Source organism: Boleophthalmus pectinirostris, unplaced genomic scaffold (genome assembly GCF_026225935.1).
Source record: "Boleophthalmus pectinirostris isolate CB_2022bp ecotype Guang Dong unplaced genomic scaffold, ASM2622593v1 HiC_scaffold_19, whole genome shotgun sequence".
Taxonomy (NCBI): domain Eukaryota; kingdom Metazoa; phylum Chordata; class Actinopteri; order Gobiiformes; family Gobiidae; genus Boleophthalmus; species Boleophthalmus pectinirostris.
The window spans coordinates 26,760,453-26,779,144 of NW_026571140.1; the positions used below are offsets into that span (position 1 = coordinate 26,760,453).

Sequence of the window (18,692 nt, forward strand, 5' to 3'; positions counted from 1 at the left end):
GAGATAGGAGAGAGACAGAGGAGAGAGAAGAGAGAGGGAGGAGAGAGAGGAGAGGGAAGAGAGAGAAGAGAGAGAGGATGTGCCCATTCACATAAGCCACCGCAGCCATCTGAATGAGTCTGTCCACACACCTCTGCAGCATACAGGGATTACAGCAAAACATGATTAGATAAAGCTTAAAAAGTACTGCATATTTGTTTCACTATATCCATCATTTGATAAACCTAGGCTGTGTAGGGTGGGTGGTATTGGAAAAAATAATGCCTATATTTTGGGGAATTATTTTGATAACAATAATCAGATGTTGTGGTCCATCAGAAATGTTTTAAAATACACCTGTGTGAATGTGTGAACTCCATTCACCTTCACTAGAATCATGTGGATAATGTTAGACTTGGAATTGCCAATCTCTAGTAAACAAAGATAAAAATTCGCTGTTAACTTGAAAATTACCACTACTGACATCACAAAATGTAACAGAGCATTTTGAGCAGCATTATAAAATGGCTTTAAGCTCTCAATGAGATGCAGTGGACAATTACGCTTGTTTCTCGTGATATTGCAATGAAATTAGTGATATACGCGATTTCTTTTCACATTTTCTGATTTTCATGATTCATAGATTTCCCACAATGGCACTGCCACGTATCCACATCCTGGGGCTATGATATAACTCTCCAGTCTGTATTCCTGTGAGTAAATGATTTTTGACAGGAAACGTGGGCGCTTAAAGAATCGCATTAACCTAATATGAGTAATGTCAAGTAAAACAAACAAGTCCGCTCCAGACATCAATGGAAAGTGGAGGCAGAGGACTATCGCTAAAGAGGGAGAGATAGGCTGTGTAGTATAGGCCAAGCAGGGGTTATATAAACAAGCTTATTGGACAGGAAGCGAGCTGGAATTAGTGACGCTTAACCCAACCCTCTCCTTATTCCTTATTAGGAGCCTGTCTGCTATGGCGTGTGTGGTGGTTTGGACGTGGGTGGATTAGGGATGGGACAATAAACAATAATATCGTTTATCAATAATAGTTTGTAGCACATTTGATATAATCGTGATAATCAGCAACAAAGATAATCACCATTTTATCACCAGAATATGCTAGGAATGGGAAAATAGACAATAATATAATTTATCAATAATAGTTTGTGGGACATTTTATATAATTGTGATCATCGCCAACAAAGATAATCACCATTTTGTCACCAGAATGTGCTGAAAAAGCTACTGATACATGATGTTTTCTTCTAGATCACTGTTGTTTTCACTCATAACAAAGTACAATTCTGTAAAATTTATTTAAATATGGAACCTATTCATGATTAAAAGTAAAATTAATCATATGCATAACATTTTAAACTGTCAAGAATTTAACATTTATTGTGATATAATCATTAATCGCAATTATTTGAACCATGATGGTGAATCATGACACCAAATGTGAGTATTGTGCCATGAATAGGGTGGATAGGTGATCTGGCGTGACTAGATCATGTGCATCACTGTGACACAGGGGAAGCGATTTGTCCCGCTGGGTGTCACTCCTCTTTGTTTGGGTGCTAATCCCCTTACGACAGTGATGTCATGTGGGAGCGGGATGGGGCGGCTGGAGGCAGGGCATGTTCTGGCAGGAAGTTACACACTGTACCAGATGAGACACTTTTAGAAACAATGGAATCTATGCCAAGCTTTTTTTCACATGCCCCATGTTACTCTTGATACTTTACAGTGACGTCATGCTGGGGGTGTTCTACATGTATCTTTGATGATGGGATGTTTAGGAGTTACCATGGTGACACAATGCACAGAACAATACACAATAGCAAACATAGCCAAAATGTTTTTTTAAATAGTCTGAAACACAAAATGGATTTAAACAACATATGCGAGAGCCTGTGATCAATACAAGTGTTCATGGTCCTGTTTAGGTGTTTGATTTTCAACAAAAAATGTGAGAGTGATTAACTAAAAAACTGTTGGCCAGTGCTAGCTTCTGCCTGTAATGTTATTTGAGAAAATTTTTCTTTTTTTTAACAGTAAAAATCATCTCAACTGTTGTAGTTCAAGCTATGTCAGTTCTTTATTGTGTTAAAATAAAGCACAGATTAAAGTCTAACAAAGCCTCAGACAGAGCAGTGTCTACAGTTAGCGTCACACCCCCGAATGACATCAGCTGCAAAGTATAAATAGTCACCTTCAAGTACCTTCCAATGATGTAATCCAAAAAGTATCAAAAACTGTACTGTTACTTTACAATACAACTCACTGTTATATGTAGGTGCGTAGTACCGGGTGATCAAAGTTTCAAAGTTCAAAACTGGGACACACCCGGGTTGGGATGTTTGTATAACAATGAGAAATTTGCCAACTGGACAAAACTTTATTTTGGTCGAATACGTTTCACAGCTCATCCAAGCTGCTTCTTCAGTTTCAGTCAGACACTGGTGGACGCTGCCTTATATCTGCCTGCAGGGAGGAGATATTTACCCTGAAACTACTCAGAAACTAACACACCTACTTGTTTACAGTTTCTGTTGGTTAATTAGGCCTGTTCAACTGTACTGAGTGTGGGGTCATATTAGCATAATCATTCAGGCCCATAATGGGTGTTTTCACACCTTTAGCACTGACCTGGCTACCCCTGTTGTTTTCTTTGTTTATCTAACCAACAGAAACTGTAAACAAGTAGGTGTGTTAGTTTCAGAGTAGTTTCAGTGTTGTTAACTCCTCCTTCAGCACCAGAAGGTACCGTCCACCAGCGTCTGACCAGAACTGTAGAAGCAGCGTGGACAAGCTGCGAAACGTATTCAACCAAAATAAACTTTTGTCCAGTTGACAAACTGAATTTATCCTTTTGCCCTGGATTCTACCTGGACAAATGGGGGATTTAACACACATGTTGGTGGGTGTGAGATTGGTCAAAAATAGGGACAAAATCACTGGTTTTGGACAAATCTGTTGGGAAAGGGGACACAGGGCTTGTCTGGTCAACCTACTGTAGTCGCTTGCACTCCCACGATTTTTATTAAGCTACATAGACACATACAAACTACAAACTCATCCTGGTTTTAAACTAGAAACAATCATCTTGAAACCAAAACAAAAAAAGGATACTTCAACCAACTCATGCTTTTAATGTTAAATAACATTTATTAATAGTTATCACCAGGTTTGCTTCTCATCCGGGGACACACAAGTCATTTCATGTTTAATAAATATAAATAAATAGTATGTTTAGTAGTAAATAAATATAAACTTCCTAAACTAGCTTTTTTCTTCTTCCTATTGCCATTACAAGTATTTATGCATTTATTTATTCTTCTGATGCATCAACCCTTACTGCTTCCAGGAGGTCAAAATAGCAATAATAAAGGTATGGTCAAATAAAACCTTTCCCTAGAGGTTTTCTGGTGACTGCGGTATACTCCATATACTATACATCCCTTTTACTTTATGCTGAGGTGATGGGCACACCTCCTATGACCCGGAAAAGCAAAAGTGCTAGAAAGCAAATCAATGAATAAGTTATGATTTGCCCCAAATCCTGTACCACTGTAGTACTACTATAGATCTGTATATTTGTCTTTGCTAGCTTTCATTGCCCCTGTAGAGATATTGAAATGGATGAATCTGTTAACAATGTAAAAAAAAAAAATCTTCCAGTTGTGTTTGCATTTGCAATATAGGGAATATAATATGTAATTTTTAAGCAAAGACGTACACTAATTAATAAAATCTAAAAGACCCATAAGATATTTAGTTTAGCTTTTTATTTTAGAGATCAAGATGTAGCCAAGAACATAAACTGCACTGTCTCAGTACAAAGCAAGATAGCTGAGGAATCATTTTCAGTAGTTTTCTTTTGTGGTGCAGTAATGATGAAACACATATTTGCTCTTTTATCACAAAAATAGTAGCAAAAAATTGTCTGTACGACCACGCTAATGGAAGTCTGTCCCCTCCTGTGCTTCTGTCTCTTCTGTGCCTCTCCTGTGTTGCTGTTTGTTCATCTGCTGTTACAATATGTTACAGTTGGACTATATTTAAAAGTGTTAAAGGAGGACCTGGTCCAACATTTCACAGGCTTGTCTTTCACGCTTTACTTTGGTGTGAACAAGCAGCTCCCACTAGTACTATCCAATCTGGTATTTGAGTCTGTGAATTTAAGAATATATTTGATTTCATGTAAATGAGCTGAAATAAGATACTGTTACAATAATATTATGATTTTGCTGTCTTATTTTGACTTGCATTTTTTTGCTTAAGCCAGTTTCACCGACTTACCTCTTAGCCTCTTTTAGCTTTTTCTAGATTGTCACTTGATGTTTGCAGCAACAAGAATACGACATAATCCAAAAGATTTCATTTTTCATTTTGTACATAGGCTGTATATATAAATGGACAGAGCTAACCTGCTACCCGCCACTGTACAAATAGAAAGTGTTATAGGAGCGAATTTGGAGCTAGCCTCATGAGCTTCATTTAACTCCAGCTTGGATGCTAGGGGTCACGTCACACTCCCTTAGTCCACGTCTTTCTACAGTTCATAATTTAGTTTTACTTTTAATATTAATGATACCTTCTTACTGTGTCTTCCAGTTTGTAAACTCAGATCTACCTTGTAAAGTTGGACACAGAGGAGCAGAAGATAAATCGTCAGACACAGACATAGTCGTATTGTGTTGATTTTGGCTGTGCTGCTGCTGGTGATGCACAGAACAGTCCAGTGGCAGGGTCCATGTGTAGGAGGGCCAGATGTTTGGTGTCCGGAGGAGGGGAGGAGGGAGAGGGTTGTGTCCGAATGACTTTTCTCTTGTTTCAACATCTCATGGGCTTAAGATTGACAACATCAGGAATTTGGGTTCTATGTTTTACTTGGAAGGATCAAAAGGAAAATATTTCACAGTGCTCTTGGACATTTTGGGTTAAATGTGCTTATGCGTGCATGCAAAGTCAAGTCTTTAGAAAGTAAATGTATGAGGTTAAACTGTCCTTCACTTATTTGTATGATTGGCAGACATAGCTGTAGCAGAAGTAGCCATAATGGTTATAATGCAGAGACAAATGCATATAAATGTACACATCTAAGCAGTAATAGGACCAGTATTCAGTATTAGTATTTGTAGTATTTAAAGGCATAGCTTTATTTTATTGTACTTCTGAATTCTTCTAAATAGGTGAACCAAACTTAAAGGGCCCATATTATGCTATTTTTGGATTTATAATGTTGTTTCCTCCTCATATACATACCGTGAGTTTTGCTTTATTTCACTCACACATGTATAACACACAAACCCTGCATATTTAGGCTGAGTTCTCTTAAATGGATGACACTGTGTGATGTCATGTAGTAATACAGGAAGTGCTCTGCTCTGATTCCATACATTTTCACTAGGATCATCTGGATGATATCGGCACTGGAATTGCCAGTCTCTACTGAACTAAAGGGAGCTGTTAGCTGTTAACTTGAAAACTACCACCACATGACATCACAAGGTGGAACAGAACATTTTGAGCTTTGGTGGTAGACAGGTTTCCCCCAACATGTGTGAATGAAACAAAACACAAATATACACAAAAAGTGTGTTTTTGATGAAGAGACACCATTATAACATGACTTAAATCTCACAATAATCTATTTTGTGTAATAATTGTGTTTAAGACTCAGCTATTTAGAATGGCCTTTGATAGCAAGCCTAGAGGTACTTTGTTCGTAATTGTTAATTTTGTCCATCTTTTATTCAGGTTTTATTATTGTGCAGCACTGTGGTCAAACTTGGGACTTTTGAAGTGCTACAGAAACAAATTTGATTGACTGAACTTTATCTTTTTCCAGAGTATGCTTTAATCTCACTTACTTTGTGATTTTGAGTGGTCCTCCTCTGCACAGATGTGTCCCATTCTTGAGTGTACTTTGTCATTACGTTTATACAGGCTCTGCTAGTTTAAGGAGCTTTTAAAGTAAACATGTCATTAAATAACCCCATTAGATATAAATGTGGTTTATATCTGCTGTAAGTGCTGGTTAAGTCTTTCTTCATTACTGTGTGTCTGTGTGCAGAGTGCTCGAGTGCCAAGGACTGCCCATAGTCAACGGACAGTGTGACCCCTATGCTGCTGTGTCTCTGCTGGGACCCTCAAGGTAAAGACGTCCATACAAAATATGTTTATATGTGATTTTTGCATGATAACGTGAAATAACATTTGAGGTCTTGGTTTCAGATCAGAGGCCAAAAAGACTAAAGTGAAAAGAAAAAACAACAATCCACAGTTTGACGAGGTTTTCTACTTTGAGGTACAATAAAATATGTCATTTGTTTACATAAAAAAAAAAAAAAAAAAAGACTTGTCCGTGGTGTCCCTATTTTTGACCAATTTGATACCTGCCAACAGTAAAGAGATCCATAAATTGTCATTTGTTCAGGTAAACTACAGAAAAACATGCTTAAAAATTACCAAAACACAAAGAAAATGTGACTATATTGACTCACATGTTAGTCATGAATGGGCTGAGTGCAGAACAGTTTTCCTTAATTACGCACTTGTTTCATAATTTTATTATTACCAATCAGTTTTGATTTTGAAAATCTGGTCACTCTAAAGTTAATTAAACATGTGTGAATGAAACAAAACATGACTCCAAGTAAGTTTTTAAGGAGGTAACAACATTCTAACATGGCTTAAATCTCACAAGACTCAATTGTGTAATATAGCCACTAATATATACTAATAATATATACTCAGACAATATATTTTTGAATTGATAATTTTGATAAAGTTACTTAATCTATAATTCCAGTGTCCCACAAACCAGTAGACTTATACTTATTAGGCTGTTGTTAATTGTGTTGCATAGCCACACAACAAAACAAGTTGAAAACCTTTTACCAGATCTTCAAACATTTACATCAGTCTTCCTCCGATTTCTCACATCACACAACATTGCTTGATAATTAATGCAATAGGCAGAGGCTGAACAATCTGAGAAAAATAAATCATTGAGATTTTTCTGTGTTGTGATTGCTATTAGATTTTCTATTTATGCTTTATTTATGTTTTAACAATGAGATTCTGTTCAGAGTTCACATTTTAAGCACATTTGTGACTAGGCCTATAAACGGCTACAAGGACTACGCCTATAATCTGATACAACGGTTAGGGAATCAAATTTATTTCAGAACATGTCTTTACAGATCTAAACTACAGGGTTAGCAGTTTTTTATGCAGAATAAAATCCAATATTTAGTTTGTGGAGGAAATTATGGCACTTTAAAATTGCAGCCTTTGTAGTTAGCTAATTTAGTCTAATCAAATTACGATTTTGATTTGATTGCGATTCATCTAGAAGCCCTAACCATACACACACATACTTTCTTCTGACCATGTCCCTATTAACCGCAAACTATGGTGACGTTTTACAGGGTTAGCAGTTTTTTATGCAGAATAAGACCCACATTTTACTGGTAGTTGTTTGTGGAGGAAATGATGGTACTTTAAAATTGCAGCCTTTGTAATTTGCTAATTTCGTCTACTCAAATTGCAGTTGTGATTTTGATTTGATTGCGATTCATCTTGCAGCCCTAACCATACACACACATACTTCTTCTGACCATGTCCCTGTTAACCCCAGACTGTCTCTTGCTCTATGGTGACATTTTCACCTCCTCTCCCTCCCTTTTCCCCTTCCTCTCCCCTTCTCTCCCCTCCCTCCTGCTGGGGCTCAGAAGACTCAGGACAAGAGTATGATTGATTCAGACAAACCACCAAACAATCCCACCCATTGACTTCTATTGAACAAAAACATCTTATTCCCCCAGCCACATAAACAGCCCTTCATGTTCTACTGCGGTCTGCATCCACACGCTATCTCTCAGGCTTTGGCCAATTTCTTATTTAAATTTGAATTCTAAGAACTTCCTATAATGACAAATCCATGATAAGTATTACGTCCAATCAACTTAAATTAAAAGCTTGTTTCAACTCAGTAATATGGGCTCATGTGCTTTTAATCCAATAGCTCTGGCATGTTCTAGTTGGGTTGTTGGCTTTCCAGAGCTAGCAGAAATATTGTTTTTGTTTGTTTCCCCAGGTTACGCGACCATTGAGTCACACAAAGCGGCAATTTGACGTAGAAGAAGAGGATGTAGATAAATTAGCATTAAGGTGGGGAAACAAAACATTATTCAGATAAGTACTGAACAGTGCGTTTGTGTTAAGCCTGTTGTTCTTTTTGTGTGTTTTTAGGGTGGATCTGTGGAACGCCAGTAACCTGAAGTTTGGAGATGAGTTTTTGGGTGGGGTCCGTGTTCCTCTCAGGGTCCTGGGACAAGCAGGGGTCCATGATGCCTGGTGAGTAAAGGGAGGAGTTCTTTTTTTCTTGAAAGATTTGGATTTATTTATTTTTTGTTTAATTTTATATTTATTTAGATATAACAAATATTATACCATAGACCAGGCATCTCCAACCTGTAGCTCGGGAGGTATCAGTAGCTCTGCACCTCCTTTCAAGTAGCTCGCCAAAAGATTTCTGAGATTTCTTGTCCTGAATAACTCAAATTTGATTAATTAAATGCCTATTGCCCATTATTATTGCAAAACTATCATTGTGATGCCTGACTTTGTGCTCTCATAAATATATAATGGTTTATGTTTTATCTAACTGTACCCCGTCTAAGTTTTCCAATGGCTTTTATGTACACATAAATTCCTGCAACTGTCTAAACTAGTAGCTTTTTGGCATTTTCATTTTGTAAAGGTAGCTTACCGGAGGAAAAACATTGGAGACCCCTGTATAGACTGTACACAGAAGTGGACTAAGGGAGTGTGACGTCAACCATAGCATTCAGCTCCAGTTAAATTAAGCTCACGATGCTATCAGTTATAGAGGTGAATTTGGAGCCAGTTCCATATTAGGAATTTATTAAAAAAAAATAGCAAATACCAGGATCACCAGGTAGAGCGGATTAATACAGACATTTTAAGACCAAAATGACAAGACTCTCTGCAGCAGTTACAGTGGGTCAGTCAAGTGAATTTGAGCTGGAAGCACCCCCATGCTTTCTTCCTATTTAGAATGTGGCTGTCAGCAGGTTAGCTATGTCCATTTATATATACAGTTTATGTATTTTACAGACAAATATCTTCTATTTAATATTATAACTATAATATCTTTCCCTTGTACTTTAATGGTCTTTTTCATTTCTGCACATGCATGAAACCACCTGATTTTCTCCTTTATTGCTTTGCCTGGAATGGCTCACAATATGAAATAAAATCTAAGTTTCATGCATTTATTCAGTTACAGCTGTTTCTTTATGTGGGTGAGCTCACATCTTCACAGATCAGACTTGTAACTTGCCCTGGTGGTGCTGTCTATTTTGCTTTTATGGAGATATGTTTAATGCCATACCGTTGAACAGTAGAATTACCAAGTGTGATTTTCCCATATACTCCATCTCTATTTGTACAACTTTCAGTAATACATGATAGTTGCTAAAATCATCTGTTCTGTCCCCTTCGTTGCACAGGTACTTCTTGTTGCCCAGAGAGAATGGGGGGAAGTCTGTGAAGGTGGAGGAGCTGGGATCACTGCGTCTGAACATCGTTTACACTGAAGACCATGTTTTTCCCTCAGAGCACTTACACACCACTCAGAGACCTGCTGCTGCACTCTGCCAATGTGGAGGTCTGTATCTGAACCAGCTCTTTAGGTTTATAAAGTTAGGTATATGGAGAAGTAGTGGCTAGAGCAGATGCCGGCAACTCTGACAACAGGTAGAGATGTCAAGACTATTCGAGTAATTGATATAGTAACTCATGTAATCGTACCTTTTTCTCAGACGGGAGAGTTTGTTTACCTGCTTTACATGTTTCGGCTCCTTCCTGTAGCCATCCTCAGGAGTGTCACATGATGGTGTAGTGACAAGTCTTGTAGGCTGCTTTACATGGTTTTGCCAAACAGTAGAGGAAGCTTGCGCCCCCTTCTGTCTGACGCCTTCTACAGGACTGCATCTCGTGTGTGTTAGGATGTATGCTCCCTCATCACGGTTTATGCTCCTTTGACGTCGTTTGCGTTTCTGATCCAGCTGTGGTATTTGTAGTTTTCAGTAAATGAAACCACTGGATCAGAGAGGAAGGAGCTAAAGCTTCTGTCTGACGAACAAACTCTGCCATCTGACGAAAGCAATTGTTGATTCAAAGCTCAAGTGAAAGCTTAACTGAAGACAGAATGAATCTTTACCAAAGAAACAATATAACAATATAATATATAGCAGTGTTTCCCGCAGCGCTTTATAGTTAGGGCGGCTTGACAATAGTTGCCCCCTACCTTGACTATGTCTCTCAGAAAAAATAAATAAATACTGCATTAATAAGGTTGTCGCGTCCTAGGACTGAATAATATAATCGTAAAATAATACATTAGGTAATTTTTACTCAATATATACTGGTAGTCCAATAATAAACCTAAATGTAAAATGATTTTTCTATGAATGGTGAAAGTCACATTAGTTTATAATTCAGAAAGTTTGATTTCAGGAAGCCGGTCACATTTTAGAGAAATGGTGAATGAAAGAAAAATAAGGTTTTCACGGTTGGTCATGGCTTTAATGGTGAAAGGCCACTGACTCATTATTCCTGCCACTGCTCCCTTAGTCTGCTTCAGGGCAGCTGTGTTGTCTGAGATAGTTTCTTATCAGCAGTATGTCTGAGGAGTAACATGTATTTAATGGCTTCATAAATATTTTACATAAATTCCATTGTAATTATAGTATTATCATCATTATTTCTTATTTTATGTGCAGCCCGTGTCGGCATCCACGGCTCATATCCTGGGGGAGGTTTGTCGGGAGAAGCAGGAGGCCGCCATCCCTTTAGTGCGTCTCTTTCTTCACTACGGCAAAATCGTGCCTTTTATCAGCGCCATTGCCCACGCAGAAGTCAACAGGACACAGTAAGCTCCCACTCTCATTTAGGTTGATTCATTCTTTCATTTGTGATAATTCATTTATACTGTAACTTCTTCCTTGTATAGGGATCCTAACACAATTTTCCGAGGAAATTCACTGACATCCAAGTGCATTGACGAAACCATGAAGCTTGCAGGAATGCACTATCTTCAAGTCACGCTCAAACCGATCATAGATGAGGTATGGCATTATCATTTGGACAGTTCAAGCTCTTTTTGGTGTTTGATATAATTTATGTCAGATGTCTGTGGAAATGTTCAGAACGTTTTCGATAAATTACAATATCTTTTTTCCAATCTTTGCAGATCTGTACAGACCATAAACCTTGTGAAATCGACCCGGTCAGGCTGAAAGAATCGGAGAACCTGGACACAAATAGGGTAAGGCATCCAGATTTTTTTGGCGAAATGTGTTTTTTTTTTTAGGCAATAAAAACATGTGTAATTGAATAAATGCACAATAGATGACTTTAATGCCATAATGCGGAACATACCTAGCAAGGCAATTACATCCCTATGGAAGCAAGAAGGTGGCAATCCCCCTCCAATCCGAAAAGTGACGATAGCATAGTTTATAAGTACATTACATTACATTTTACATAATAATAAACCTTTGGGCTTTCTCTTTTGTTGATTTGGATTTAATCAGATATTTTGCCTTTCAGGAAAACCTTCGTCAGTACGTGGACCGAATCTTCAACGTAATCACCACTTCAGGCGTACGTTGTCCCACCGTCATGTGTGACATCTTCTTTTCTTTGAGGGAATCGGCTGCCACGCGTTTTCAAGGTAACACCACAAAAGATCGGAAGCAGAACAAGTCATCAACTGCATAATGGTAATGGACAGGAAGCAGGAAGAAAGAAATGTACAGGATGTGCACGCAGCCCAAGGACACTTCTCTTTATTCACACAGGATCTCTGAAAAGCTTTTTGTGCTCAGCTATTTGTGTCAGACCTGAAACCACTTAAGCCCGCAGGCAGCAGGCTCATACTGTGTGTGTGGGTATGATATGCACTGTGAGGGTATTACTGTATGTGTTGCGCTTCCCCCTGCTGGTCAGCTTGGTGTAATACAGACAAAGCTCATTATTGAACCGAAATATGTTGATTTCAAATATAATAAAACACTAATGCAGCTAGTGGACTCTGATTTACCTCTAGACTAAAGATAATTTTTAGACATAAATGATCAAATTATTTTTTTACCATTATATTTTAGACCTTAAATGTGCGCTGTGTAACTTTTCTGGTGAAGTTTCCGTCACCTTGTTTTTATGGAGATCATTGCTCAGCCTAGAATGTTATACATCATGACATTAAACTGCTCTCCCTTACATTTATTCAATTACAGTGGTCTTATAGCTCAAAAATACCCAGAAAAACAGGCATTCTGGCTGTGAGCTGGGTTGGCTCTCCACAGATCTGCTCAATAACTTGGTTTGTCTACATGGTGATGGAAAGGTTTAATACCATACTATGAAACAGTCCAGACAAAGTAAATAACATTTCCATGGAGAAAAGCATTTGGTGGACCCTCCACCTTTTAAAAAATGCTTTTATTGGATATTTATGTTTTATTGTAAAAAAAAAAAAATGTATATCCACTGATTTTACATAGTGTGAAACAAAAAAAGCTTCAGACAAAGTCCATGTTTCTGCTGTTTGTGTCTATAGGATTAAGTTGGAGCTCTGATGTCACACTTAAAGGTGCACTGTGTAACTTTTTCAGGTCCGTCAAGTGCTTTACTCCATGGAAATGTTATTTACTTTATCTGGAATGTTTCACAGTATGGCATTAAACCTTCCCATCATCATGGAGACCCAGACCAAGTTACAGCTCAGATCTATGGAGAGGCAACCCTGCTCACATTCAAAATGCCTGATTTTATAGGTATTTTTGATATACAAAACCACCTGTAATTGGATTAAATGTAAGGCAGAGCTGTTTAATGTCATATTGTGAAACAGTCCAGTCATAACAATGACAACAAGCAGGTGAGAGACACCCAACCAAAAAGTTACATAATGCACCTTCAACAGTCCCATAGTTTTTTCACCATTTGTTTATGTCAACAAAACGAACCACTGATGTCTGTAAAGGTAATGACTTTGCTTTTTGTTTTTCCTCCCCCTCTCAGTCGACCAAGACGTCCGATACACCGCTGTGAGCAGTTTTATCTTCCTCCGTTTCTTCGCACCAGCAATTCTCTCCCCAAACCTCTTCCAGTTACGACCGCACCATCCAGTGAGTTACACAACATCAACTCTTTTTCTTAATTTTTTTCTTTATTATCATATTTTTTTGTATTCTATCTTTCTATTTAGAAGACATCAGATATATGAAGTAAGATTTCTGGAATTATGTGGCAAAGCAAAAGTTTAAATATTTTTTGACATTTTATATTCAATTTCTCAAAGTAGTCATCCTTTGCTTGTACTTGTTTCTGTGGAGATGTGACTGCTTTGCTTGGATTGTTCCATAGTATGACATTAAACATATCCACCTAGCATTTATTCATTAAAAAACACAATAATACTTCTGTGAACAGGGGCAGCTCTCCACAGATCTGAATTGTAATGTAGTGTATTGCTGTAACCTGCTTGTGTCCCTTGTGATAGATGGTTTAATCTATACTGTGGAACATTTTAGACAAAGCAATAACTTTTCCATGGAAGCAGACAAGCAGGTGATGGACCTTCCAGTAGAAATGTTACACAGTGCACCTTTAACATTCTTTCTTTGTTACATAATTCCATATATCTTACTTCATATATCTGATGTCTTTTGTATGAAAGCAGTAAAAAGAAGAAAAAAGAGTCCAAACTTTTGATTGGTAGTGTAAATGAAAATGTGGACCTATAATCTAATGTGAAAGACAGATATTAGTTTTCTTATAAATTGCTTTTTTGCGTAGGACCCTGCCACTTCTCGAACCCTTACTCTCATCTCCAAAACTATCCAGACTCTTGGAAGTCTCGCCAAATCGAAATCTGTGAGTTTGAAAAATGCTTAAATGTGACCGCTTTATGTCCTTTTTTTATGTCCAATCTCTAACATCTGTTTTACACTGGTTTTCTCTTTTAGGCCAATTTCAAAGAGTCCTACATGGCGGCATTTTACGATTACTTTAATGAGCAGAAGTATGCTGATGCAGTGAAAAATGTACGTCCTGGTTTGATTTCCCATTGAACAAAAGGAGCTTGTGTGGCTGTGGTTTTAAAAAAATGTGAACGATGTCTTACTGGCAATAAAATATGCCTTGTGTTTTTTGTTTTTATAGTTCTTAGATCTTATTTCAACATCAGGAAAGTGGGATCAGAAAAGCATCGAAACACCTATCATGCTAAAAGAAGGGTAAGTTCACAATTTTACAATATGTAACGATGTTTCTTAAAAGATACACATTTAAAACATAGAATAAAGCTGGAAATCTGTACACTATATAAGACATGTATAATTTTGGATGTGGAAGCACTTTTTTCCCCCATTTTCACATTTAGATCATTTCTATTTTTGTAGTTTGTAGCATCAGTGGTATTATGTATGATTATGTAAATAAGAGTTGTTGTTTTTAATTTTGTTTTGATTAAATTCATTCCAAAAAAGTAGTAACTGGATTGACGTATAATAGGCTTCTAAAAGGATTGAATTTGGCTTTTATACCATTTAACCATTTTTTTTAACCTATAGTGATTTTATATAGAAAATATTTTTTAATTTCAAATAGACAAATGGCTCAGTTTAGTATTTAAAGATGCACTGAGTAATGTTTCTGGTGGAGGGTCCTTTATTGCTTGTCTTCATGGAGATGTAATTGCTTTGCCTTGAATGTTATACAGAATGGACTAATAACTAGGGATATAACAATAACCAGAATATCGTGATATGGTGTCGTCAAAGTTCTCACAATAATATCGTGGACCATCACAATATGTCGAATTGCAAGTCTCTTTGTTTAAATTAAGAGTTATGGTACAGCAATAGGCAAAAAGACAGCGGGAACTACATAGACCATGATCCTTTGCTCCATTTCAGTGCAGACTACATGAAGAAATAACAGTTCTAGTTCTAGCAGTTTTAAGTCTTAGTTCTTTGGATAAAGTCTTGTCAAGGCATTTTAAAAGAAAAAGCAAAAAGTAGCGTGTTAACAGTTTTGTTAGCATTCACAAAATATTGCAATAAATATAGTACCGTGAGATGTATATTGTGAAAATGTCGTACCGAGAGACCTGGAAATTGTTACATCCCTAATTGTGAGCCTCCCCACCATATCCTGAGTTTTCCCACAATATCACAATAAATATCGTACCGTGAGGTTCATACCGTGACAATATTGTACAATGAGACTTGGATATCATTACAGTTACACCCCTACTAATAACTAATCACATCGAGAAAAGTTACTGAATTTAAGGTATTTTTGAGCTATAAAACTGCCATACTGTCACTATGGAGACAAGCAAGTAGCCGGCCCTCTGCCTTAGAAGTCACATAGTGCACCTTTAAGTCTTCAAGGTACAACTCAGCCACTAACACAAGGCTGTTTTTAGTACCATATTTTCTAGTTGCTAGTTTAGTCATCTACATCCCCACCTTCTTCTGTTAATGCTGTCGTCCTAAAGGAGTGTAAAACTCACTATAAAGAGGGTTGATGGTAAGGGGTCAAAGCACAGCACTAAGGGCAGGTAAGAGCGTCTGTGAATGGAGCTTTGCCCTGTGTCCCCCCTGTGTGAAATGTCCCCCCGACCCAAACCAACCAATGCATTAGGAGCCGCTGTTAGATGCTATAGGACTTTACTTTATATCTAGTGACTACCATATATGTCCTAAAGGTCTTATATTATGCATTACTGAGGCTTTTTTATACAGTTTAGGGCAGTGGTTCTCAAAATCTCAAAAATCTTACCACCGCCCAAGATAATATTTGGCTTTCCGAGAGCTTAACCTAGACTTTATCAGGTCTAAAGTATGGATAAATATACTCAAAACATACACTACGGCATGTCTAAAATGGATAAAGTAGTTCTAAATAATCCAAAGTAAATAAATATCAGTAGCTTTGTTTCTAAATTAAACAAGCACTCAAACTGTAGAAAACCACCAGAGGCATTTTGAGAAACAATGGTTTCTCAAAAAGTAAACGCATTTCCTCCATGATATCTGAGCATGTAAAACACCACAAGGGCTGCTGCAAAGTCATTTAAGGACTGAAATGCTGTAATTTGTCTGCTGAAGGTATAAAGTGAACAGCAAAAATATGTAGGAACACTTCATGAATTACCACACTCTGACATGACAAGATGGAGTAGAGTGTTTTGGCCTCAGATTGATATTAAATGACATTTTGCTAGATTATTCAAACAGGTGTGAATGAAACAAAACCCATATCTAATGCTAATATTGACAAGGAGGAAGTATTAGAACAGGGCCAAAGCTCAAATGTTTAGTTAGCATAATATAGGCCCTTTAAACAGTTCTGATCATAGACAGTGCCCATTGGTTACACTGGTATAAAGTAAAGTGGTCAAGCTTGCTATTAGAAATCTTAGATGGTGCCGGAAACGCTTGGTGTAATAGTTCCAGCTGGGGTGAAGATATTGCCACATAATCTGATGGGTTCTTTCAAGATTAGAGATGTAGAGATGTCATTTACAGCCAGAAAGGTTTGTTTTTGCTGATATTTTGTCCATTTTAAGTTTAAGTTTAAATCGCTTGACAAACTATTTAAATTATTTGTAATTCTTCCTCAGTAATTCAGACAATTCTATCATGTCTTGACAACATTCTGGTGTACTATGTAACTTTTCTGGTCAGGGGTCTGAATCCAGCTCTTCTTTCGATGGAGATCATCACAAAGGAGACAAAATAATGATGCCCAAAGGCCAAGACACAAGTCAGATCTAAGTAGATGCACCCCTGGTCATATTAAGAATGCAGATTTTTCTAAACTTTTCTTAACAATAAAAGCACATGTAATTTTAAAAATGTAACATGGAGTTGAATGGCATATGTTTTGCCATAATATTACAGGCAAAACATCTCCATGGTAGTTGCCCTTCACCAGAAAAGTTGCATAGTGCACCTTAAAGTGTCGATATTGGAGTAACAGTACTTTCAGATTTGCTGTCTGAATATCACATCATAATGGATAATATTTAGGAAAGATTAAGTTCAGTATCAGATCCAAATCCCAGACCCATTTGGTGTCTAGACCCTGGTCCACTTTATCCCATGTGACATACCAAAAACACAGCTTTTCCTTGTGGTTTCTTTCCTCGAACAAACCGCCTCGACTGTGTTACATATTTTTTCCCTTTATCAGCAAATAATGTACACTTCATGGTGTATTTATGCATTAGTTATAACAATTGGCAAAGGCCCTGCTTTAGTTTTTGTTTTGTTTTTTTGCATTGATTGAACAAAACTATAATTTTGACTTTGATTTCATGAACCAGGAGTCACAATGATTTGTACACAATTTGTTGGTCATTGGAAAAACTATGTAAAATAATTGTTAAACTCATAGACTGTGATTTCTATGAGAGCTGTACAGAGATTATAGATCTGTACAGCAGAACAGAGGAGACTGAGAGCATGCTCCTCTGGTGTATTTTACTACAGCAGGCTGATGACAGAAGCATGCAAATGAAAGCTTGCATATAACAATTCAATATTGGTGGTATAGTTATTGACATGGACACAAATTGTTTAGTTTATAAAAAATATAGGTACTTAACTTTAACTTTATCTTATAAAAAATACTGATGCACCAATACAGCCTTTTTCAGTCAGTACATTTTTCTACTTGATATCAACCAACACCAGTGTAAAGCCTTTTAATTTTAGTAGTAGTAGTTGTAATTATAGTAGTAATAGTAGATAATAGTAGTAGTTTTTGTAGTAGTGGTTGTAGTAAGTAGTAAACATTAGTAATAAGTAGTAAATATGAGCTATAAGTAGTAGTAGTAGTAAGTTTTGTCTTAGTAGTTGTAGTAAGTAGTAAATATTAGAAGTAAGTAGTAAATATAAGCTGTAAATAGTGGTAGTAAGTAGTAGTAGTTTTGCAGCAGTAATAGTAATTTTGTAGTTTATTCGGTAGCACTATAAGGACATAGACTATAACCCCATTTAGATCAAGATATGATCGAAAGGGTTTAGGCTGAATTAAAAAGTACACTGTTAAACAATGACAGTGACTTAAAACAAATGAACTGATTCAAGAATTTTTCAGTACATAACATACATGAATATAATATTGCATAAATCACATTAATACTATTTCAGAGTCAACAGTGACCAGTAACTAGTCTTTACGTTTTTCTTAATTTTTAGCATCTTAAATCAGACTGGTATTGGTGCATCTCTAACAAAATCAACTGAAATTAATTATTTTCTTTTTTTATTTATTTCTAGGTTTATGATAAAGCGAGCCCAAGGTAGAAATCGTTTTGGTATGAAGAACTTCAAGAAGAGGTGGTTTCGTCTCACTAACCATGAATTCACCTACCACAAAACCAAAGGTGCGTTTACTGTCTTACTGAAAACCAATGGTGCATTCACTGTCCCATGGAGCTGTGCAGTGCAGTGGTTTCTTACTGTGTGGAGGAGGAGTGTGAGAAACAATGGGGGAAAGTGCTGAATGTTCACTTGGCCCAGAGCTGTGTCTCACATGTGTGCCGCAGATTCAGTTACTGAGCAGGCAATAATTCTGCTGCATCC

At 37.0% G+C, this 18,692-nt stretch overlaps 1 protein-coding gene across 1 annotated transcript in view; it reads left to right on the top strand.

Annotated features, from left to right (window-relative positions):
- rasa3 (RAS p21 protein activator 3) overlaps window positions 1–18,692 on the top strand; it is a 58,866-nt gene that overhangs the window by 34,535 nt on the left and 5,639 nt on the right. The window contains 15 exon segments of the mRNA XM_055154576.1: window positions 6,065–6,145; window positions 6,226–6,298; window positions 8,093–8,166; window positions 8,248–8,352; window positions 9,531–9,642; window positions 9,644–9,688; window positions 10,806–10,954; window positions 11,036–11,150; window positions 11,276–11,350; window positions 11,635–11,758; window positions 13,111–13,217; window positions 13,888–13,965; window positions 14,058–14,135; window positions 14,254–14,327; window positions 18,387–18,493. Coding sequence (XP_055010551.1) covers window positions 6,065–6,145; window positions 6,226–6,298; window positions 8,093–8,166; window positions 8,248–8,352; window positions 9,531–9,642; window positions 9,644–9,688; window positions 10,806–10,954; window positions 11,036–11,150; window positions 11,276–11,350; window positions 11,635–11,758; window positions 13,111–13,217; window positions 13,888–13,965; window positions 14,058–14,135; window positions 14,254–14,327; window positions 18,387–18,493 — 1,397 coding nt within the window.